This window comes from Elephas maximus, chromosome 9 (genome assembly GCF_024166365.1).
Source record: "Elephas maximus indicus isolate mEleMax1 chromosome 9, mEleMax1 primary haplotype, whole genome shotgun sequence".
NCBI lineage: Eukaryota > Metazoa > Chordata > Mammalia > Proboscidea > Elephantidae > Elephas > Elephas maximus.
The window spans coordinates 83,278,245-83,304,393 of NC_064827.1; the positions used below are offsets into that span (position 1 = coordinate 83,278,245).

The 26,149-nt window shown below is 38.6% G+C and overlaps 1 protein-coding gene across 3 annotated transcripts in view; it reads right to left on the reverse strand.

Annotated features, from left to right (window-relative positions):
- The window catches only part of SETX (senataxin), a 95,816-nt gene that overhangs the window by 62,744 nt on the left and 6,923 nt on the right, over positions 1-26,149 (reverse strand). For all 3 annotated transcript variants that reach the window (XM_049895164.1, XM_049895165.1, XM_049895166.1), the window contains exons 3-5: positions 21,351-21,534; positions 19,896-20,106; positions 16,300-16,409 (exon numbers count right to left, since the gene is read on the reverse strand). In XM_049895164.1, coding sequence (XP_049751121.1) covers positions 16,300-16,409; positions 19,896-20,106; positions 21,351-21,527 — 498 coding nt within the window. In that variant the 5' untranslated portion in view covers positions 21,528-21,534. The remainder of the gene's footprint in view (positions 1-16,299; positions 16,410-19,895; positions 20,107-21,350; positions 21,535-26,149) is intronic.

Genomic DNA, 26,149 nt, shown 5'->3' on the forward strand with positions numbered 1-26,149 from the left:
GGAGATGTCGTCTTGCCGTCCTTGCTTCTAAGGAACACTCTGGTTGTACTTCTTCCGAGACGGATTTGTTCATTCTTTTCGCAGTCCATAGTATATTCAATATTCTTCACCAACACCACAATTCAAAGGTGTATTCCTTACTCATTGTCCATCTTTCACATGGCTTGGGTCAGGCACACCTTAGTCCTCAAAGTGACATCTATGCTTTTCCACACTTTAAGTAGGTCTTTAGCAGCCGATTTGTCCAATGCAACGTGTCTTTTGATTTCTTGACTGCTGCTTCCATGGGTGTTGATTGTAGATCCAAGTAAAATGAAATCCTTGACAACCTCAATCTTTTCTCCGTTTATTTCGATGTTGCTTATTGGTTCGGCTGTGAGGATTTCTGTTTTCTTTAAGTTGAGGTATAATCTATACTAAAGGCTGTGGTCTTTGATCTTCACCAGTGCTTCCAAGTCCTATTCACTTTCAGCAAGCAAGGTTGTATCATCTGCATAATGCAGGTTGTTAATGAGTATTCCTCCAATCCTGATGCCCCATACTTCTTCATATAGTTCAGCTTCTAGGATCTTTTGCTCAGCATAGAGATTGAATAAGTACAGTCAAAGGATACAACCCTGATACACATCTTTCCTGACTTTAAACCATGCAGTATCCCCTTGTTCTGTTCGAACGACTGCCTCTTGATCCATGTACAGATTCGTCATGAGCACAATTAAGTATTCTGAAATTCCCACTCTCCACACAATGTTATCCGTAATTTGTTATGATCCACAAAGTCAAATGCCTTAGCACAGTTAATAAAACATAGGTAAACATCTTTCTGGTATTCTCTGCTTTCAGCCAAAATCCATCTGACATCAGCAATGATATCCCTGGTTCCACATCCTCTTCTAAATGCAGCTTGAATTTCTGGCAGCTCCCTGTCAATATACTGCTGTAACCGCTTTTGAATGATCTTCAGCAAAATTTTCCTTGCGTATGATATTAAGGATATTGTTTGATAATTTCTGCATTCGGTTACATCACCTTTCTTGGGAACAGGCATAAACATGGATCTCTTGCAATCTCTCTTTACCCACGCCTAAGCAGCCATTTAACCCATCTGTTGTTGTTAGGTGCTATCAAGTCAGTTCCGACTCACAGCGACCCTATGTACAACAGAAGAAAACACTGCCCAGTCCTACGCCATTCTCACGATCGTTGTTATGCTTGAGTCCATTGTTGCAGCCCCTGTGTCAACCCATCTCATTGAGGGTCTTCCTCGTTTTCACTGACACTCTAATTTACCAAGCATGACGTCCTTCTCCAGGGACTGATCCTTCCTGATAACATGTCCACAAAGTATGTGAGATATGGTCTCACCATCCTCACTTCTAAGGAGCATTCTGGTTGTACTTCTTCCAAGGTAGATTTGATCGTTCTTTTGGCAGTCCATGGTATATTCAATATTCTTCACCAACACCACAACTCAAAGGTGTCAATTCTTCTTCAGTATTCCTTATTCATCGTCCAGTTTTCACATGCATATGAGGTAACTGAAAACGCCATGGCCTGGGTCAAGTGCACCGTAGTCTTCATGGTGACATCTTTGCTTTTCAACACTTTAAAGAAATCTTTTACAGCAGATTTGCCCAATGCAATGTGTTGTTTGATTCCTTGACTGCTGCTTCCATGGGTGTTGATTATGGATCAAAGTAAAATGAAATCCTTGACAACCTCAATCATTTCTCCATTTATCATGATGTTGCTTATTGGTTCAGCTGTGTAACCCACCTACCAAGTTTTTAATTTTATCGCATTTTTCACTGTTAGATATTCTATTTGAGTCTTCTAAAAATATTCCTGGTCTTTTGATAGTGAGTTTTCAAATCTCTCTTTTATTTAGGCATTTTATAGTCTGCGTCTAGTAATTCTAATTACGGAAAGTTCTTTGGGTGCAACTGTTTATTATTTGTTTTCACAGCGGCTTCTCTTTATTCTTTTTTGTAATTTTTGCAACATCAGCTAGAAGAGATCTGTGGGAATCTGGTAGACTCAGTTGAGGCTGTGGCACTATGGAGAGGATTTGCAATGGTGTCTAAGAGATGCCACAGAACACAGTATCAAACATGCCAGGCAAACATTAACTTCTAACTCATGTGAAGACAGGCTTGTGTTTACAGAGTCTCAGGGGAGTCTTTTTTTTTTTCCCCCTTCAGCTGTGAATTATTTTCTACTACATCTTTGACTGACGGTGTAGCCCTTCAAAGGTCTCAGCTTTATGCTAAGACCTATTCTGGCTCCCTACTCCAAAACCTTGTTTAATTAAAAAAAAAAAAAAAAAATTTTTTATTACCCGATAAGTCCAAGTTTTAGGTTTTACTAAGTTTGGCTAACACTCTCTGGGCAGCTGAAGTTTTCTCTTCCATCTTCTACTCTGTCTATATGTTCCTGGACTCTGAAGATGTCCACTAAATTCTTGCCTTCTTTGATAAGCATTTAAATCCCTCTCATATTGTATCTAGTATTTCTAGGTATTTTGTAGCAGCAAAGTATTTCAGTTTATATGGCTACTAGAATGCCAGATATTGAAATCCTAGTGGCCCCTTTTTTCTTTTTTTTTTTTTGACGGAGTTTGGGAGAGATCTCAGAATTAGACTTATTAAAATTATTAAAAATTATTACCTTGGTTTCTGGCACTCTCGTCGTTTTTGGCCTGGGCATGGCCCATTTTAATTTTTTTTTTTTAAATAACGCAACCAGCATCCACAAACTCACCATTCAAAACAAAAACCTGGACCTTCACCACAATACAATTTAATTGTGTGATCCCCCACCTCTAATACCTCCCAACTTAGGGTAACCATTATCTTGAACCCCACGTTCTTCTTTCCCTTAGCTTCTTTTTTTATAAAGTTATTACAGCTACACATATTCCTGACAAAGCACTGACTTTGTTTTTAACTCTATAAAAAAGGTTTCCTGCTACATGTAATCGTTGGGAACCTTTTTTTCACTTAATATTACTAGGATTCATCCATTCCGTTTCAAGTTGGTAATTTTTTTCCACTGCTACATAATATTCACTGGCCTTCCCACTGACGGGCATTTGGGTAGATGAGAAATATGCTATGGAATTTCTTATCTGTGCCTTCTGTTACACATGTTCCAGAGTTTCTCCTAGGTACATACCTAGGAATAAAAACTGTTCGATCAAGTCGATGATGCTATTCTCCAAGGTGACTGCACCAGTTTACACTTCTACCAAAAATGATAAGAGATCCTATAGATTCACATCCTCTCCAAAAACTGTATTCTCAATTACGCAAGTAGAAAATGGTATCTCACTTTGGTTTTGATGATCATTTCCCTGATAATGCGCCTGTTCAGGTCTTAGCCGGTTTTTCTTTTGGGGTATAGAGGCATTTTTTTAATTTTAGATGAAGGTTTTTTACTTTAAATGAAGGTTTACATAACTAGTTTCTCTTCAAACAGTTAGTTCACACATTGTTCTATGACACTCTTTAACAGCCCCACGACATGTCAACACTCTCCTTTCTCAACTCTGGGTTCCCTATTACCAGCTTTCCTGTTCTCTCCTGCCTTCCAGTCCCTGCACTAGGGCTGGTGTGCCCTTTTAGTCTTGTTTTGTTCCATGGGCTTGTTCAATCTTTGGCTGAAGGGTGAACCTCAGGAGTGACCTCATTACTGAGCTGAAAGGGTGTCTGGGGGCCATACTCTCAGGGTTTCTCCAGTTTCTGTCAAGCCAGCAAGTCTGGTCTTTCTCAGTTAGAATTTTGATCTACATTTTTCTCCAGCTCTACCTAGGACCCTCTATTGAGATCCCTATCAGAGCACTCAGTGGTGGTAGCTGGGCACCATCTAGTTTCCCTGGACTCAGTCTGGTGGAGGCTGTGGTATATGTAGTCCATTAATCCTTTGGACTATTATTTCCCTTGTATCTTTAGTTTTCTTCATTCTTCCTTGCTCCTGAAGGGGTGGAACCAGTGGAGTATCTTAGACGGTTACTCGCAGGCTTTTAAGACCCCAGGCGCTACTCAACAAAGTAGAATGTAGAACATTTTCTTTATAAACTATGTTATGCCAATAGAGCTAGATGTTCCCCAAGACCATGGTCCCCACAGCCCTAAGCCCAGCAATCTGGGCCCTTAGAGAGTCTGGATGCGTCTACGGAGCTACGATGACCCTGCCTTGTACAGGTTGTGCAGGCTCCTCCAACACTGTGTACTGTCTTACCCCTCGCCAAAGTTACCACTTATCTGTTAAGTGCTTTTCCATCCCCACCCTCCCCCTCCCTCATAACCATCAAAGACTGTTTCTTTTTATATGTAAACCTCTTGATGAATTTTTACAGTAGTGATCTCATACAATATTTGTCCTTTTGTGACTGACTTATTTCACTCAGCATAATGCCCTCCAGATTTCCCCACGTTATGAGATGCTTCACAGATTCATCGTTGTTCTTTATTGTTGTGTAACACATCATTGTGTGTATGTACCACAGTTTGTTTAACCATTCATCTGTTGATGGGCATCTAGGTTGTTTCCATCTTTTTGCTACTGCGAACAATGCTGCAATGAATGTGGGTCTGCATATGTCTATTTGTGTGATGACTCCTATTTCTCCAGGATATATTCCTAGGAGTGGGATTGCTGGATCATATGGTATTTCTATGTCTAGCTTTCTAACGAAACGCCATAGTTTTCCAAAATGGTTTTATCATTTTGCATTCCCACAAGCAGTGCATAAGAGCCCCGATCACCCCACAGCCTCTCCAACATTTGTTATTTCCTGTTTTATTGATTCTTGCCAGTAATGCTGGGGTAAGATGGTATCTCATTGTGGTTTTGATTTGCATGTCTCTGATTTTTTTTTAATGGCTAGAGATTGTGAGCATTTTCTCACGCGTCCGTTGGTCACTTGAATGTCTTCTTTGGTTGAAGTGTCTGTTATTTCCTTTGCCCATTTCTTAATTGGATTATTTGTCTTTTTGTTGAAGAGATGTTGGATTTTTTCGTAGATTTCAGAGATTAGACCGTTGTCTGATTTGAAGAGCCAAATATTTTTCCCAGTCTGTAGGTTTTTTTTTATTCTTTTGGTGAGGTTTAAAAGTATTTAATTTTAGAAGATCCCAGTTATCTAGCTTATCCTCTGGAGCATGGTGTTTGTTTTGGTTTCTATCCTGTTAATGCTGTGTATTACGGCTTCTAGTGTTGGTCCTATTTTTTCTTCTATGAACTTCGTAGTTTTTGGCTGTATATTTACGTCTTTGATCCATTTTGAGTTAGTTTTTGTATATGGTGTGAGGTATGGGTACTGTTTCATTTTTTTACAGATGGACATTCAGTTTTGCCAGTACCATTTGTTAAAAAGACTGTTTTTTTCCCCCCATTTAATGGACTTTGGGCCCTTGTGAAAGATCAGGTGACCATAGGTGGATGGATTTACACCTGGGCTCTCAATTCTGTTCCATTGGTCAGTGTATCTGTCATTGTACCAGTACCAAGCTGTTTTGACTACCATAGCTGTATAGTAGGTTCTGAGGGCAGGTAGTGTGAGTTCTCCTACTTTATTCTTCTTCAATAGTGCTTTACTTATCCAGGGCTTCTTCCCTTTCCATATAAAGTTAATGATAAGTATTTTGATCTCTTTAAAGAATACTGTTGGTATTCGGATCGGTATTGCATTGTATTTGGAGATTGCTTTGGGTAGAACTGTCATTTTCACAATGTGGGGTTCTACCTAACCATGAGTGAGCATGGTATGTTTTTCCGTTTATGAAGATCTCTTTTGGTTTCTTGCTGTAGTGTTTTGTAGTTTTTTTTGTAGAGGTCTTTTACATCCCTGGTCATTTATTCCCAAGTATTTTATTTTTTTAGGGGCTATTATAAATGGTATTGTTTTCCTGATTTCCTTTTCATCATTCTCTTTATTGGTATATAGGAATCCAACTGATTTTTATTTTTATCTTGTATCCTGTTAATCTGCTCAATGTATTAGTTCCAGTAGTTTTCTCGTGGAGTTTTTTGGGTTTTCTACGTATAGTTATCATATCATCCAGAAATACGGACAGTTTAACTTCATTACCAATTTGGATGCCCTTTGTTTCTTGCCTTATTGCTCTAGCTAGGACTTCCAACATAATGTTAAATAGGAGTGATGATAAAGTGTGTTGTGGGGAGTGTTTTCAGCCTCTCTCCATTAAGAATGATGCTGGCTATTGGTTTTGCATGGATTCTGTCATGGACTGAATTATGTCCCCCAAAAAATATATGTGTCAATTTGGCTAGGCCATGATTCCCTGTATTGTGTGGCTGTCCTCTATTTTGTGATTGTAATTTTGTTAGGATTAGGATGGAACTGTCTGTAATTCTATGTTAAAGAGAATTAGGGTGGGATTGTTATACTCTTACCAGGTCACATCCCTGATCTAATATAAAGAGAGTTTTCCCGGGGTGTGGCCTGCACCACTTTTTATCTATCAAGAGATAAAAGAAAAAGGAAGGCAGCAGAGAGTGGGACCTCATACCACTGAGAGAGAAGCACCAGGAGCAGAGCCCATCCTTTGGACCTGAGGTTCCTGCACTGAAATGCTCCCAGACCAAGGGAAGACTGAGGACAAAGACCTTCTTCCAGAGCCAACAGGAAAAAAAAAAAAAAAAAGCCTTCCACTGGAGCTGGCAATCTGAATTAGAACTTCTAGCCTACTGGACTGGGAGAGGATAAACTTCTCTTCGTTAAAACCATCCACTTGCGGTATTTCTGTTATAGTAGCACTAGATGACTAAGGCAGATGCCCTTTATTATGTTGAGAAATTTCCCTTCTATACCTATTTTACTGAGAGTTTTCATCAGTAATGGGTGTTGGACTTTGTCAAATGCCTTTTCTGCACCGCCTGAGATGATCATGTGATTTTTTTCTTTCCTTTTATTTATGTGGTGGATTACGTTGATTGATTTTCTAATGCTGAACCATCTTTTCATACCTGGTATGAATCTTACTTGGTCATGGTGTATTATTTTTTTTGATATTAACGCTGAATTCTATTGGCTAGAATTTTGTTGAGAATTTTTGTATCTATATTCATGAGAGATATTTGTCTGTAATTTTCTTTTTTTGTGGTGTCTTTGCCTGGTTTTGGTATCAGGGTTATGCGGGCTTCATAGAATAAATTCAGAAGTATTGCTTCCTTTTCTCTGTTCTGATAGTCTGAGTAGTACTGGTGTAAGCTCTTCTCTGAACGTTTGGCAGAATTCTCCCTTGAAGCCATGTGAGCCAGGGCTTTTTTTTGTTGGGAGTTTTTTTTTTTATTACCTTTCCGATCTCTTCTTTTGACATGGGTCTGATCAAATTTTCAACATAGTATGTTTCTAGAAATTTGTTCATTTCCTCTAGTTTCAAATTTGTTGGAGTATAGTTTTTCCTAATACTGTTATGATCCTTTTTATTTCAGTTGGGTCTGTTGTAATGTCCCCCATTTCATTTCTTATTTGCATTATTTGTGTCCTCTCCTGTTTTTCTTTTGTCAATTTGGACAGTGGTTTGTCGATTTTGTTGATCCTTTCAAAGAACCAACTTTGGTTTTGTTGTGTCCCAAAGATTTTGGAATGATGTATTTTCATTCTCATTTGATTCTAGGAATTTTCTGATTCCACCTCTGATTTCTTCTACTACCCAGTGATTTTTAAGCAGGGTGTTATTCAGTTTCCATGTAATTCATTTTTTTTCCTTACTCTTCCTGTTGTTAATATCTACTTTGATAGCGTTGTGGTCAGAGAAGGCACTTTGTATTAATCTATGTTTTGGATTTTGTTGAGGGTTGCTCTGTGGCCTAAGATGTGGTCTATTCTGAACAACATTCCATGTGCACTAGAAAAGAATGTGTGTTTTGCAGCTATTGGGTGGAGTGTTCTATACATGTCTATGAGGTCAAGTTGGCTGATTGTGCTTTAGCTCTTCTGTATCTTTGTTGAGTTTCTTCCTAGATATTCTGCCCTTTACTGACAGTGATGTGTTGAAGTCTCCTACTATTATTCAGCAACTGTCAATTTCTCTTTTCAGTGCTGTTAGAGTTTATGTATTTTGGAGCCCTGTCACTGGGTAAGTAGATGTTTATTATGGTTAAGTCTTTCATGATGGATTGTCCCTTTTAATCATTACATAGTACCCTTCTTTGTCTCTTATGATGGATTTTGTTTTAAAGTCTATTTTATCTGAGATTAGTATTTCTACTCCTACTCTTTTTTGGTAATTACATGCTTGATATACTTTTTTCCATCCTTTGATTTTTAATAAATTTACATCTTTGTTTCTAAGGTGTGTCTCTTGTAGACAGCAGAGAGACAGAACCTGTTTTTTTTTTTTTTTTTTAATCCATTCTGTCACTTTCTCTTTATGGGTGCATTTAGGTCATTTAAACATTCAGTGTAATTACTGACTGGTGTGAGTTTACTTCTGTCATTTTGCAGTGCTTTTTTTTTTTTTTGTGGTGCTAATGTTTTCTTTGTTACTCTTACTCTCCTGTGCTGAGTTCCCTTTGTTTGTGGATTTCTTTTTCATTTCTTTTGTTTCTAAAAATTTTGTTTTTATTGAGACTTTGTTTTTCTTCATTATTTTGATGAGTAGGTTTGTTAACTTTCTTTGTGGTTATCTTGAAATTTACACTTATCTTCCTAGGTTTGAACCAGTCTATTACTGCTTGGTATCGCCTTGCCTTCCTCTCCATTAGAAAGTTCTATACCTATACCATTTATTTCCTCTTTGACTGTTCTGACGTTGTTATCATTTACAGATTAACCTCTCTGGTTCCCTGCTGCAATTGTTTTGGATGATCCTTGAGAGGTCATTTCCTACGTTGGTATCTGGCTGGTACAATCTTGCGTCCTAGATTCGGGCTGTGGTCTGATGTTGTTTTTTCTCAGACCGAAGGACCCCCTTTAGTAATTCTTTTAAGTTCGGTTTGGTTTTTATATATTCCCTTAATTTCTGTTTATCTGGAAATGTCCCAATTTCACCATCATATCTGAACGGAAGTTCTGCAGGATATATTATTCTTAGTTGGCAATTTTTTTCTTTCAAGGTTTTATATACATCATCCCATTGCCTTCTTCCCTCCACAGTTTCTGCCGAATAATCAGAGACTAGTCTTACTGTTTCTCCTCTGTATGTGACTTTTTTTCTTGAGCTGCTCTCAAGATTTTTTGTCTTTGGTTTCGGTGAGTATGATTATGGTATGTCTTGGTGTTTTTCTTTTGGGGGTCTACCCTGTATGAGGTTTGCTGACCTTCTTGGATGGTCAGCTTCTCATCTTTCTTGATATTAGGGAAGGTTTCTGTCAGCAATTCTTCAACGATCCTCTTTGCGTTTTCTGTTTTCTCTCCCTGTTCTGGAACTCCAATCACTCGCTAATTTTTCCTTTTGATTGTATCCCACATAATTCTCAGGGTTTCTTCATTCTGATTTTTCCTCAAACAGAGTTGTATCTAAGAGTGTGTCTTCAATTTTGCTGATCCTATCTTCCATCATTTCAAACCTGGTCCTCAGCCCTTCTATGACACTGTCCATTTCTGAAATCTTATTGTTTATCTTTTGGATTTCTAATTGTTGTTTTTGTAGAATTTCTAGTTGTGAATTTATTCTGGCATTTGTTCCTGTATTATTTTTCTGAATTCTTTTTTTTTTTTACTGCAATTTCCTTGAATTTTTCTATAAATTTGTCTATTTTTTCCTCATTTTCATCTGTTTTTTGTTTCAACTCTTGGATAGCTCTGAATAGTAGAGGTTTGAATTCCCTGTCAGGTAGTTCTAGTGCCTTTTCTTCCACTGGGAAGTCATCTGGTGTTTCATTTTGAATGCCTTACTGGAACCATCCTGTCCCGTTTTTTTAATGTTTTAATACTGTCTGCTGTCTTCAGGACATTCAGTAGTTATTTTGTTTCTTGACTCCAGGTTTGTTTTGTCTTGCTTTTTTATTTGGTTGTATCTGAGCAGACAGGCTACGCGTTCTTTGTTCTTTGCTCTCTGTAGTCACGATACTTTTCACCTCCTTGACCAACAGGCAGGGCCAGTCACTCAGCTATGGTGCAGCAGGGTATGTCCAGCTGAAGGGGAAGGGCTGGGATGGGCTGTTTGTGGCATGTACTAGCACCTACAGGGCAGGCCAGGAATCAGTGCTGGGCAGGTATCAGTACACCATGCCTGTGCTGCTTGGGGTATGATGTTCAGCACATGGTGCAGGTAGGAAGGAAAGAGTGGGGGAGGCTGTGATGTGTGAAGCTAATATGGGCATGGGAAAGAGAGAGAGGAGAGAAAAACAGGAGCCAAAAACAGACAAAGAGGGGGAAAAAGTGCTAAAGGAGCTTGCCAATGGAGACGAGAGATGAAAAACTGAGAAATGGAGAAATTCAAAAAGATAAAGAAAAAGAGAGAGAGAAAAAAAACTAGACAGAAATTTGGAAAAGAGAAAAAGAAAGAATAAAGGCCCCCAGGCAGACCCCAAATTCTCCTAAAGAGACCAGACTTAATGGTCTGACTGAGACTAGAAGGACACCAGAGGTTATGATCCCAGACCTTCTGTTAGCCCAAGACAGGACGCATTCCCAAAGTCAACTCTTCATACAGGGACTGGACTGGACTATGGGACAGAAAATGACACTGGTAAAGAATGAGCTTCTTGGATCAAGTAGACACATGAGACTATTGGCATTTCCTGTCTGCAGGGGAGATGAGAGAGCAGAGGGGGTCAGAAGCTGGCCAAGTGGACATGCAAGTAGAGAGCTGAGGGAAGGAGTGTGCTGTCTCATTAGGGGGAGAGCAATTAGGAGTACAAGGTGTGAAGGAAACCCTGGTGGCGTAGTGGTTAAGTGCTACATGCTGCTAACCTAAAGGTCCGCAGTTCAAATCCGCCAGGCGTTCCTTGGAAACTCTATGGGGGCAGTTCTACTCTGTCCTATAGGGTCGCTATGAGTCGGAATCGACTCAACGGCAACGGGCTTGGTTTTTTGGTTTTAGCAAGGTGTGTTTAAGTTTTTGTATGAGGGGCTGACTTGATTTGTAAACTTTCACTTAAAGCACAGTAAAGATTAGAAAAAAAAAAGAAAGAAAAGCTCCCAGGGGTCCCACTGCTGCGGTTGCAAAGACCAAGGAAATAGCTCCCAGGCTGCGCAGTACAGCCTAGCTAGAAGAGGTAGAGATGTCACACAGCACCAAGTATTCAGGAGACAGGAAAAGAACGTAAGTATAGAGAGATGAGAACTGAGAAATGAAGAGAGACAGAAAGTGAAAAGAAAAAAAGAAATGCCCCCAGGGATTCCACCTACCAGGCTGTGCGGATTGGGGGAGTGGCTCCTAAGCTGTGCAGTGCAGCCCAGCTAGAAGGGGCTCCCAAGCCACGAAAAGAAAAACCAAAAAAAAAAAAAGAAAAAAGAAAAAAATCAGAACAAAACAAGGAAAAAAAAAAAATGCCCCAGGGATCCCACCAGCATAGTGTCACAGGCCAGGGGAGTGACTCCCCAGTCGAGCGGGGCTTCACAGCCTTTCCAAAGAAGAAGCAAAAATGGCACACGGAGCCAGGTGTTAAACAGAAAGGAGGGAAGGTAGTGGGAGGCACAGAAGACACCAAAAGAAGTAGAAAGAAGCAATACCAGCTCAGGGAGCTGGCCAGTGTGGGTAGGGTGAATCCAAGTGGCCCAGGGCCAAAGCAGTTGCCTCCTGGCCAATAGCCTATGGCTGGTGGGACGCACAGGAGGCCAAAGGGGGTTAGGGAAGCACAGGAGGCCAAAGGGGGTTAGGATGCGGGTTAGGAAAGTGTGTATCGTTCATTACTCTGTGCTCTGCCTCCTGCTGGGAACTTCGTGAAGCTGCTTTCCTGTACGCCCTGTCCACAGATCTCTGACGTGGACAGGGTGAATCCAAGCAGCACGGACACTGCACTTCCTGGCTGGCCAAGCCACTGCAGCCAGGCAGGAAGCTCAGAGGTAGGGCAGCGGGCAGAGGATGGGGGTGGGAAAGCATTTATTGCTGGTTAACGGGTGCTCTGTCTCCTGCTGGGAGCTCCATGAAGCTACTTTCCCATGCTCCCTTACCGTTGATCCCCAACAGGAGTCCAAGATTGTGAATCTGTGCTGCATTAGCTCATAGGAGACCTCCACATGTATCTCTCCTCACTCTCTGTCCTCTGTCAGTTTCTTATTCCATTTGGTGTTTGGCTGAGTTCTTTATCTTTCTGTTTGACACTATGGGTTCCAGGAATTTTGTTTTTCTCTTTTACATAGTTTTTTGGGTCTTTCTTGTGGAGGGACGGTGTGGTACTTTTATCTATGGCATAATGTTGGCTGGAAGTCCCTGAGGTACGGAAGTATTCTTGTCTTTTCACTTTGTGATATTCTCTTGGAAGACGTTGTCTGCATTTGTCTTCGATGTTCTTAAATTTCATTATTCTGTCTAGGCAGGTTTTTCCTTCTCTCTCCTCTTTGACACTCTATAGGTCCTTACAATCTGAGATCTCTCTCTCTTTTTTTTTTAATTCCAGGAATGTTATATTGAAATCTCTTACAATAATAAATTTATCTATTTTTCCCTGTAGTTCTAACAACAAGTGCAGCATATTATTTCAAGGCTACTTTATCCAGCGTATATTTATTTAAAACTGCTTCATATTCGTGATGAACTGGACCATTTGTCATTATGCACTAACCATTTCCATTCCTGTTCTCATGTGTATTTTAGCTGATATTACTGTAGCTTCACCAACTTTTTTTTGGTTACTATTTGTCTATTTTATTTCATTTTCCGTCTTTTACATCAACTGTTTTGTGCTCTTATGTTTTAGGCGTGTCTCTTGGAAGCAGCATCTATCTAGATTTTTTTTTTTAAATAATCTAACCTGATCATCTTTGTCTTTTAATCGACAAATTCAGTTCACTTACATTTCGAAAAATTGATATCCTTAAGTCTGTTTATATGTCTGAACTGTTTCTTTTTAAACATTCCTTACTTTTTAAAATAATTCTTATCTAACTCTGCCATAATAGAATGAAAACTTAGTATGCTCTCACATCTCTCACCTTGTCTCCCTAACTCCATCATGATATTACTAATTCCAAGTTATTGTTAACATAGTCACTTTCTTTGAACTTAAGTTGGTTTGTATTGAACAACAAACTTTACCACAGTCTCTTTATACATCTCTTGCAACATTTCCTGGGTTGTTCTCTCTTATGTTCTTTGTTCAGTGTGGATCTTTGTGTGGCAAACCTTCTATGGCCTTGTATGAACAGAATATTTTATTATACGCCCATCAGTAGTAGATTGGCTGAATATGTAATTTTAAGTCTTAAGCTCTTTTCCTTTGATACTTTGAAAATATTATGTCACTGTCTTCTTGCATCCAATGTGAATGTTTGAAGTCTGATGTCATTCTGATTCTTGTATCTTTGTCCATGATCGTCTCTTGGAAGAGGCTTTCTGAATGCCTTTGGTATTATTAAATTTCACTACTCTATGTCTAAGTACATTTTTCCTTCTCCGTCCTCTGCGACACTCTATAAAAAGGCACTCTGGCCCTTATAATTGAGATCTCATCTTTTTTTAATTTCAGGAAATTTTTCTTCATTATTTTTCCAAATATTTCAAGTCAATTTTTATTTTTCTCTTTTTAGAACTTCTTACATCCACATGTTGGCTTTTCCATCCTCCATATCTCTTAGCTTTTCTGTTTTCTATTTGTCTTTTCCTTCTTCCTTGGGAATTTCTGGTCTTCTAATTCAGTAACTCATTTTTTTAGCTGTACCCGTTGTTATTTATCCCATCTCCTGAAATTTTTATTGTATTTTCAATTTTATTTGTATTTCATGTAATTCTGCCTTGTTGTTAGGTTTTCTATAGTTCTTGTTTTATACTGGTATCTTCCCTTATCTATTTTAGCATGTTCATTTATAATAATTTTTAATTACTGGAAAATTGTTCTAATATTTCTGTTGCTACTAAAATCTATGTTCATCAACTATTTGTTATTTTGACCTGTGAATTAATTTTCCCTCTAGAGAAGAAGGTCTGGCTGAGTCCCCATAACTTCAGGGGTAGGAGTCTGCAAACAGTCTACAATATAATTTCTAACATCAGAGTTTCACCCTTTATTCCCAGAAACAGCATTAGGAGAAGATACTACTAAACTAATTCCTCAGTCCTTGAAGTCAAGAGAGGATAGTGCTGAAGCAACTATTAGGAGTTAACTGGCCCCTACCTGCACGTCTCAACATCTCACAATCACACCTCTTACAAATACACTGGATTCTGCACTGCCCTGACTTTCTTCCTGCCTTCATTAGGATCAGATTTTTTAGTTGCCACAGGTATGGGTACTGGAGTTGTATATCCAAGGCACTTGTCATTCCACAGTTTCTCCTACTTTTCTCTATTTTCTTTCTCAAGTTCATCCATAGTTGATCTTACGGGTAGGGGAAAGAGTCAACAGTGCTGATCTTGGCTAGACAAGGTAGGGATTTTTTTGTCTCTTCTCCCCTCCACTTGCTCAATCTATAACCTTAACTGTAAACTAAAGATAGTCTCTATCTAGCTCCCAGAGTCCTATTCCAGAAGTGGATATCATATTGACAGCTCAGGACTTCCACCCTTTGGTCACATAAAAGATACTGCAGACTCAGTCACCACCAGGCCTGCAAATGCTTAGCCAAGGTCCCGGTTGCTAGGTTAGACCTGCTTTGTCTTTAAAAACACAGCTTTTAAAGAGCAAGTCTCAGAGAGCACCTTGCTGTCAACCCTCTTTCACAGGTAGGGGAGCCTCACCCTTGTTTTAAGTAAGCTTAGCTCTAGTTCTCTCCCTCACCTGGAGTACACTTATAATTTCTATTTTTCTTCACAAGCTGAACCCCCAGCCACCTCTGGCCACTCAGGCCTACAGATATATCACAATTTATCATTTTGTATTTCTGGTCTACAGAAACATTTACTTTGGGGGGGAGGATGTGACTATACCTTTTTCTCTTTTTGAATTTTTTCGTTACGCGTTTGGCACAGAGGAGATTGGGGTTACACTATCTTCTTGACTGGAATCCCCACTGCCATACTTCTATCTTGGTTGCCTTTTTTTTAAATGCTTCCTTTCCTGCCTCATACTGGCAGAGCAGCTCTTCATGACTATTGGCTTAACGTAGTAACTTAGCTCTAGATGCCAATGTACATGGGACCCGCAGCACTGAGTACTCTTACGACATGGTAATAAAACATCGAATGCCAGCCATAAGCTCTATGCTCTGGTGTGGCTCTCTGCTTATGTTCCTGACCACTGTTCTGATTTTTCTCAATATTTTATCGTGTTTTTGGTGAAAGTTTACACAGCAAGTTAGGTTTCCATTTGACAACTTCCACACAAAATGTTCAGTGACATTAGTTACATTTTTCGCAACGTGTCAATATTCTCTGTGCTTTGGTTATTCCATTTCCAGTGCTCTAGTTTCCCTGCCCCCTTATATTCTCATCTGTGCTTTAAAGTAAATGTTCACCTTTTGGTCTTGTACAGATGGGAATAACCCTTATTTTGTGTGCCACTCTGCTCTTTTGCTAAATGGTGATCTCAGGGGATAGTTTCAGTCAAGGTTTAAAGATTATCTCAGGGGAACAGTCTCAGGGGGTCCTCTAGTCTCAAATGGTCCAGTCAGTCTAGCCTTTCTTAATAATTTGAGTTGTTCTACATTTTTCTCCCATTCTACTGGAGACCATCAATTCCAACCTCAGTCAGAATAGTCCCGTTGTTCTGATTTTTATGTCCCCTTTCATTTTGAGCACCGAGGGATTTCCCTTTTTTTGGATTGCTTATCTCCTCTTGTATCAAAATAATTTTTGAAAATATTTTAACTGGTGAAGAATGAACACTTCAAATACTTCCTTGTCTTTTAAGCTTGAGCATCAACTGTTAAAAAATTATTTCCTATCCTCTTTGATCTCCTCTTCTTTGACCCCACAACACCCTCTACTTACCTACAGTAATTTTATAATAATAATAAAAAAAAGTTTAGCCAATACTAAATACACACTACCCATAACCCACTGCTGTCAAGTCGATTCTGACTCATGGCAACCCTATAGGAGAGGGTAGAACTACCCCAGAGGGCTTCCAAGGAAGAGCTAGTGGATTCGTAACTGCCGACCTTTCTGGTTAGCAGTCGAGCTCTTAACCACTGCTAAAAACATCTATTATAGCTACCATATATACAAAAAAGTTTTTTCTATCACCTAACCCTCATATAACTTACCACTGCCTCATGTTCACACTTACCATTTCATTGGGATGGACCAAAAACAGATAGATTCCTGGATGTTTGTCAAAAACCTGAAAGGAGCAATTGGCTTGTTCCATTCGACAAAGTGCTTCAACACATAATTCATCTAAAATGGAAGCAGTAAATATAAGATATAAATCTTATCAACTTACCAAGATTCCTTAAATCTTTAAGTACAGAACAAGATTCTTGTTCTATAAATAAACAAAAAGCTTTTCTGTTGTTTTTAACTCAGGCATAAAAACACTGATAGTGTGTGAATGCAGAAATAATTTTTACTTATGTAACAGATTAATCAGTTGATCATAGTGAATTATTATGAATTATTCAGACTTTATTAGTCCATACATCTTCTTTTACACTTGGCATAATTACCTCCATGGGGTATCTTCTTAGAAGTGTAAGTCTAATTTCATTTGCATTTTACATTTTGATACATCTGGACTTTATTTGATACAGGAGTAAGAGACGAAGTCAGCTTTTTCCCCAAATATCTAGTTGTCCTAATCCACTGATTGAATAATCCATCTTTTCACCACTGATCTGAAAGGCTGCCATTACCAAACACTAAATTCCTCAAATATATGTGGCTTATTTCTGTACCCTCTATTTTGTTCCACTGGCCTACACTAGCACCATTCTAATTCCTGCTGCTTTATAAAAAATTCCTCATTACTCTTCTTTTGAGAAGTGTCCAAACAGGCTCATACATTTACCCTATTAGGTGTATCAACTTCAGTTTGTCAAGCTTCAAAACATATTTTTTAGGGATAGTTGTTGTCTTTAGAGAGAGAAACAAATGACTGGAGGAGCAAGAGGGGAACTTCTAGGGTGTTAGTAATGCTTTGTTTCTTGATCTATTTTCACAAAATGTTTAGTTTGTGAAAAGTCAAGCTTATATACTTTTTTGAATACATTTTTCTTCAATAAGAGTTTGAAAGTTCCCTTCTTAGAATTTTAAATCTAATTACTTAGAATTTATTGATTTACAGAAGAACTACCTTTCCATTTAATGAAAATACAGAAGTTAGAGAAATAAGTTAAACATCACAAAGAAGCAATCAGAAAAATCTAGAAAATACATTATTCTACCATACAGTCTCTTCAGCAAGTCAAACGCATGGCCAAAAAAATAACTGTGCGTATATGAGTAGGCTCTTTTTAGCAAAAAGGTGGAAACAACTCAAGTGCCCATCAATGGATAATGCATAAACAAACAAAAAGTGGTACATACATACAATGGAATACTACTCAGCCATAAATAGAAATAAAAGTCCTGATGCATGCTACACATGGATGAACCTCAAAGACATCATGCTCAGTGAAAATAAGTCAATCACAAAAGGACAATTACTGTCTAACCTCACTTACATGAAACAAATCAAAACTCACTGCCATCAAGTCAATTCCGGCTCATAGTGACCCTACAGGACAGAGTATAACTGTCCCGTAGGGTTTCCAAGGAGCAGCTGCTGGACTCAAACTGCTGACCTTTTGGTTAGTAGCTGAGATCTTAACCACTGTGCCACCAGGGCTCCATGTGAAATGACAAGAACAGGTAAATACATAGAAACAAACAGTTATCAGTGGTTACCTAGGGTAGGAGGGGGAGGGAGAAAAGGAATCATTCTCTGGGAAGTAGTTAGTTTATGCCTATGTTGATGGAAAAACTGGCATTAATTAAGGGTAATGGTTACACAACTTGACTAATGTAACTGGTATCACTAGGCTGTACACCAGAAAAAGGGAGAAATGGCAAATGTAGTTTTATATAATTTTACAACAGCAGCAGCAACCCCTCCGCTCAGCAGAAAAAAGAGGATGCAGTTGCTGAAACTCCTTAGATACAACCAACCACCTCATGGGGTTAACTCTCTTGGTTCGAAGGTTTAGGGTCATGGGACTATCCAGCCAATTGGCCTAATACTGTTTTTATAGTTTTTGTTCTGCCTCCAGTGGTTAAGAGCTCAGCTGCTAACCAAAAGGTTGGCAGTTCAAATCCACCAGCCACTCCTTGGAAACCCTATGGGACAGTTCTACTCTGTCCTATAGGGTCCCTATGACTCAGAATCGACTCCACAGTAGTGGGCCTGGTTTTGGTTTTGTTCTATCCCCCGGTTCAGTGAGTAGTGTCTGAGGTCTTAAGAGTCTGTGAGTGGCCACTCAAGATACAACAACTGGTCTCTATTTGCCTGGAGCAACAGAGGAAGGAGACCCAGGAATCAGAGAAGGAACTGGGCTGCAGGTCTAACTGCCTCCATGAACTACTTACTGCCTCCTTTGCCACAAGATCAGAAGAATTGGATGGTACCCAAGTATCATTACTGAACGTTTTGATCAAGGACTCTATAGATGAGCCCTGATCAAAAGGGAAGGAAGAGAATTTAAAATTTCTTATAGAATCCAGATATAATGGACCTGTCAAGGATGGAAGAACCCCTGAATCTGTTGCGCTGAGAATATTTTTGAACCTTGAATGGAAACCATCCTCTAAAGTCATCTTCATACTAGGCAACAGTTAGCCAAATTAGTAAAGAATGTTCGCCTTGAGCACCACACTCCTTTGAAGAATTATCTATATCAAAACAAACTGACAACAGTAACTCTAAGGCAGATGAGTAGCTTATGCAGCCATAAGTCTAAGACAATGGTGGTGAAACAATATAGAGAGAGTCAGCACAACGGTGACACAACATGAAGAATGTAACCAATACCACTGAAATATATACACAGAAATTGTTGAATGGCTATATGACCTGCTGTGTATATTTTCATCAAAAATAAAATAAATACTAAAAAGAAAAAAAGGGGAGACTCATTTCAGATTAAAACAGGCAAAAGAAGTATAAGCCAAATGCAACGTGGCCTGACTAGATTCTAAACAAATCAGCCACAAAACACTTCTTGTGACGAGTGGAAAATCTGAATATGGATTAAATATTATTTTGTTAGGATTTGATAGATTAGGAAAATGTTCTTGCTCTTAAGACATTCATATTAAGAAATGCAAATAAAAATGACCAAAATCTATATAGCCATAATACACTATGCCATGATGATTAGCGAAAATTACTGTAGACCGGTGATTCTCAACCAGAACTGATTTTTCCCCCAAGGGCATTTGACAACATTTGGCAACACTTTTGGTGCCATACTGAGGGTGTGTGTTCCACTGGCATGTAGTGAGTAGAGGCTGGGGCTGCTACTCATCCTACAAGGAAGGAGCGCCCCACAACAAAGAATTACCCAGTCCAAAACATCATAAGCACCAAGGTTGAGAAATCCTGTTATAAACAAATTGTAACAATGAAAATGAACCGAATGGACAGATAAATAATTATGCGATAAAACAAATACTGTAAAACGTTAAAAATTGTAGAATCGATGTGGTGGGTATACGGTGTTCACTGTATAATTCTTTCAACCACTCTGTATGTTTGAAAACTTCTGTAACAAAATGTTGGGGAAAAATAATATTAAGTACCCTAACTATATGTTTAGTAATCAAATTTCCAATATAGATAAACCTAAATCCTTACAATTTTTAAAATAATAAAACCAATATAACTTGAGGAATACTGAAGATACTCACTAACACGCTCATGTAGAAGTAGGTAAGGATATTTCAGTATTTCAAGAAGAGGAACTCGAAGCTTATTTTCAAAGTCTTGGCCAGTAAAGTCGAACAAATGTGTTTCTCCATTGTTGTCTACTATATATAATTCATCATCATCTCCAATTTCTGCTTTCATGGATTTTTCAAAATGATTTATGAGACGTAAAGTTTCTAATTCCCATAAAACCTACAGGAAGAGAAAAATGGGCAGTGTGTTTTATATCTTAATATCAACAAAATATGTTAAATACGATTATCCTTCTAGAAAACCTTTTCCTAAACATAAAAATTTATAAGTTTAAAGACATACTACGTATCGCATATTAGATTTATTTAAAGAAAACAGTCACTAAACATGGCTGCTTTCGTAAGATTAAGTACAAAGAAATGTTTAAACACTTCTTTTACACACTTTTGCTGTAAATAGCATAATATTCCTCCCAACTATATTCAAGGTGAAATGAGAAGCTAGAGCTTCTTTGTCAAAGGCATGAACTAGGCCTTTTATGTCTTGCCCTTCTATGTTCTAGCCATAGTACTTACCTTAAAACTTCGGCTTTAGGATAAAGACACTGGCTTGCTTCATAATGAAAAAGCTTTATAAATGCAAAAGTTTTCTCAACAGAAATTCATAACTAATCAACCTCTCTTCCTCTAAATATCTTACACATCTACATGATCTGTTAAGTTTTTCATTAGATAAATACAATAAACCAAATATTCTGTCACATATTTAGAATTTGGAAACCCTTGGTGGAGCAGTGGTTAAGTGCTACGACTCCTAGCTAAAAGGCTGGCAGTTCGAATCTACCAGGTGCTCCTTGGAAACTCTATGGGGCAGTTCTGCTCTGTCCTATAGGGTGGCTATGAGTCAGTACCGACTCAACGGCAATGGCTGACGGCTAATTTAGAGTTCTTTCACCTTGCCTACTATGACTAAAAAATATAGTTGCCATTAAGAGTTTTATACCATTTACTCGTTAAAAGTGAAGAAAAAAAAAAAAGAACTATTAACCATAATGAAAACAACCAAGCCATTAAAAAAAAAAAAAAAAAAGCCATTTAGGCACGTCAAATATACTGACATGAGAAAAAGAACCCAAACTGTATATATTCTCAAATAAATTATTATAGGAAAAACAAAAAAAAAAAGCCCCACACATAATTTTTCCTAAAACTGATTTTCTACCAAAACGATTAATGGAACATAAAATTCTCCTTTAGGTTTCAACTCCATTCTACTAGTCAGGAAGTGTTTACTCAGTACCTACTAGGTCCCAGTCAATGGGCAGGGTAGTGGAGGGGCAGCTATACTAGCCTTCAGGGTTTAAACCACAGCATCATGTACCTGAATGCTTCCAATAGAGTTTAAACTTATTCTCTTCCTAGTTATTAAGCTTTTACAAATATTGCTCATCTAATCTAAATTACCTCATGCAAGAATGGCAATTCATCTCTTGCTTTATGGTATTCAGCCACACACTCCAAGCAATAGCAGAGGTCTTCATCAGCTGTTTGAAATTCACTGGTATGGGTCCTGGCTGCATAGCGCTGTAGGAAGTCAACGGTGGAACCACCACCAGGCGTACACCAACAACATGTGCTCATTCTGTACCTATATTCAGAAAAGAAGACAGCTAAAAACTAAAGAAAAAAATTTTTTAAAATCTCAGGCCTATTCTGTGTGATGAATACACACACTTCCTACCAGTGGCCCTGATCTGCAACTCAAAATGTGCCTTTACCACAGCCAGAGCACTCTGCTGACTGGCATAACAACGAACGACTCAACTCAGATCTGTGCCCACTCTTAAAAACCTTACCTTTGACACATGAAAAATACAGAGAAATGATATGAAAGCACTTTGCTGGTAATAAATACCATAAACCAATACAGAGCTGTGCTACAAAGGAGGCTCAAAACTATGTAGTACTGATGGACAGAATTATCAACATGTTTTCAAAGTACAGATTTTGGATTGTTCTAGTGATGTACTGGAACCAATCAAAAGCTCTGGAAATCTTTCACAGTCCCAGAGGCTATGTTCCAGAAATCCTGGAAATAAAAAAATTCATAAATAGGAACCTGTACCAATAACAAAAGTCCATATAGAAAAGGATTTTCTCTTGATTAGAAAGTACACATAGATGAGTATGTGTGTATGTGTGTGTATCACTGATCATAACTCACTGCTCTTCAACACATTGTAAACTCTAATAAGCTACAAATGTTAACAACCTATTGCTACTAAGCTTAATACGTACAGTATTTGCCTGCCTTCCATTTAAGATAATTTGTTTTCATATCAGAGCCTCCACCATCCAGTCAAACAGCTAAGGCGAAATAATCTTCCAAGTCCTAGCCATCGCAAAGACAGCAAAGTAGCAAGAGGGAACCAGAAGGCAAGAGAAGTCCAAGGAACCACATTTGTCAAAGGTGTGAGTGAAGATACATGAGGCAGATTTATCAGAACTGCAGAGAACATGAAACTGAGGGCATTAGCAAGTGGGATGGAGACCAGACTCCAAAGAGATCTCCATGGATGAAATCTAATGAGGTGTAACAAAAACAAGCTAAGGTCCTGTATTTTTATCACTAACTAAAGGCATGTAGAAAGCTAAAAGAAAGGTCATTGTTAGTAAAGTGTCTCATGTCTAAACAAAAAGCAAATGTCTGCATTGATAAAAATAAAGGATAGGTTAGGTCAGAACCAGACCAGACTAGAGTATCTTATAGTGTCAGAAAGGAAGGAAGTGCTCACACTGCAAAAAGTTGGGGAGATGTCAAAGGGACATAGGAGTTGTACAAATAACTTCAAATATAAGCATCAGCACAAAATCAATTTTGATGAGGCAGAGGTCAACTATATCCCAGATTTCTACATTCCCCAAGCTGCTTTATCACTCCATTTCTGACAATGGCCACTTTCCCTCCCTCATTTGGGTTTGGTAATTCTCTGCAATGTTTCACAGAACTCGTGAATTGTACTTACAGTTAAGTGATTTATTAGGGAAGTAACCGGGTACAATCTAGGATCAGGATCAAGAGGTTACACATCAGGACCATCATCAGGAAGCACACAGGGCCTCCCTTCTTCAGTGCAAGACAACTCTCTCAGCTCCTCTTGGCTGTGCTGGCCTACCCTCGGTCCCCTCATGCAGGCTTGTCTTGGTCCCTGAGAATACGCTCTTCTTGGCCCTGCTGTCTGTTGCTGCCGGCTCTGCTGTGGGGCCTCTTCTGTGTTCATTGCTACCAGCTCTCTCCCAGGCCCACTGCCGTTGGCTCTGCCGCTGGGCCCCTTCTGAGCCTCTCACTGTCTTCAATGTTATACCCCTTGACCGGTGTTATAGCTCTTTTGGGAGGTTCCTTGCCTCCTCTCTCTGCTGCTTCTCTCTCTTCCTCCTGCTTCTGTCTCAAAAACCTCTGTGGGGTTGGCTGCTTAAACACACAATTCCTTGTCGATTTCAAGGATTGGCCTCTTCCAGAGAGGAACCACAAATGGACCAATCTCCTCTCGGTATGCCATTGATACTTCATTTGCATAGTAAGCTATAGCCACCTCATCTGCATAGACTACAATCACTTCATTTGCATGGTATATTGACCAATTACTTCAAGGTGCACACCAATCACAGGGCAGGCTGCAGCCCAGGGCCAGACAAAATGTATCAAACCAAGCTATTTACAGCTTACCCAGGTAATTCAATCAACCTAGCAAAAGTAACAGACCCTCTGGGGTAGAAAACTAGGGCAAAAATAACTCCTCAGGGGTTAGGGTGAAGATCTCTCAAGCTGTTTTTACAAAGAACCAGGGCAAAATGCCACATAAAGGAACTCATTTCACCACAGGAGACAACCTGAAAGAGGTCCCAGTGGCCAAAGCTGAAATAATATGAGCAAGAAAATAACGTAACCTTGGATTATAACCTAAAGTATAAAATATACAAAAATCCATACTGATACAAATGACTGAATAAATAAACAAATGGGAGAGAAAGACAAATCTTCCTCAAACCCAGAAACCAAACCCAGTGCCGTTGAGTCGATTCCGACTCATAGCAACCCTATAGGACAGAGTAGAACTGCTCCATAGTTTCCAAGGAGTGCCTGGCGGATTTAAACTACCAACTCTTTGGTTAGCAGCCACAGCACTTAACTACTACGCCACCAGGGTGTTTCTATCTTTCTCACAGAAGAATTAAAAATAATATACATACCTACTCCCTATTCCAGGAGGTGGGGCTAAATTCCCCCTTCGAGTCTTAGCTGCACTTAGGGAGAACCACTTCCAAAGAAAAGTGTGTAAAGGGAAAAACAGTAACTTTGCAACGGAGATGCCTGGCAAACCTGATCAAGGTTAACATTACCAGTGATAAGTCATGTTGGTTACCTGCCCCCCATACACAAACACACAATGGGATGAGAAGGGAATTTCAACTCTTGGGTTGTTGTTGTTGAATAGATTTCTACTCATAGCTACCCCACCACCCCAGTCTAATCATGTGAAAAACGTTAGAAAAACCAAATGTGTATTATCTAAACTAACAACTATTAGTCAGTTTGCAACAGCAAAAGGTAGAAACCCATGCCGGGCAGAATCAAGGAAAGTGTTCATTCATATGAAAATACTGATTGGGGATTGAGGCAAGAAATTATACAACAGACCTGATCTTGAGAAACTTGACCTTAAATTAACTATCCAAGAGATATAAAACATCAGTCTAATGGAGGAAAAAAACTCACAAAGTCAACTGTTCAATGATAAAATTTATTTCATGAACATAATGGACCTAACACTCATGTACTCTCATATCACCTTCAAGGGGATGAATATCAGTTTGAGGCCATCAAGAAAGTCCTAATCTTTATTTAGCACATATATCTGTGGTATTAAAATTTCATGAGGGGGGGCAATTAGGAAAAGATGTCTAAAAAGTTTCTTTGCAAGGAGGAAGAGGGGACAATACAAAGTTAAGAAACCTAATCCAAGTCACTGAATATTTGAATACAGAAACTTGGCAATATAAGGTTTTTTGAACAGATACCCTCCAAAATCCACTGTGCATAATCTTTGCTAATGGGAAATCAGTTAACATATTGACAGAAATTGCATTTTGCTGCAAAGCTTTTATAGCATAATACCACTTCCTAAAAGAAATGAATTTTTTTAATTCCTTAATTTCTTCTTACACCCATGACGAAATAATTATATGTAACTGCATAAATAAAATAATACACAGGTATTTGCTTTGTGAATTGAGTTTTTAAATTTATTAAATACTAATTTTATACTTTCCTCATGCTTCTAAAAAGAATTTGTGGTTAGCTTTCAACATTGTTGCATACATACAAAGACACTTAAGACAGAGATTTAAAAAGAAAAAAAAAAAAAAGAGAAATCAAAACGTATTTAGAATTTCACTAAGTCCTAAATTAGGAACTTCCTCAAAAGCAGAGCAAAGAGAATAGCCATGATCAGTTACACAGTTTTCATGTGAACAAAAGAAAGTACACGAGTTCAACTGAAGAGCCCAGCTCTTTCCTGGCACTAATTCTACTTCAACTATATTTCAGTAAAACCTGTTGCGTGCAAGCATGCTACAGACTAGGGGATAGAGGGTAACATAATAGATGAGGTCTTCACTATGTTTTTGCAGAATATAAAATTATTTTATTCGAAAGAGAATTTCTTATACCTGAAAGATCAACATAATAATAGGGAGCTCACCGACTTCACATAAGCTGTTTTTTTCCGTTGATCTAATTCAGTGTAGGGAATGAACTTAGAAGACCTAAGAACAGAAAGTTAAACATCATGGAGATTTCTCAAACATCACTTGTTTCAAGCATGATTTTGGTAGATAACAGTTCACAGTGCGTTTAAACTTCAAAAACTTAATGCAACTGAAGCAATTTCTGCTGGTTACCTTTCAGCCAAATAACAGATTGGCTTCTAAAATAAACAATATTACCCATGAGTAATGGGCTCCCTTGAACAATCAACTATATGAGACCAATCAACATTTACTGAAAAGCAAAAACGAGAAGGCAAGGAGGGGAAGGGAAGCTAGAAATAGAACAAACAGAATGAAAATAATCAGAAAGATGACATATTGTGAAAAAGTGAAAACTTGTAATCCACGGCATGAAACAATATGCACAAAAATCGTTAAATGGGAACCTAATTTGCTGTGTAAACATTCACCGACAACAAAATATCAGTTAAAAA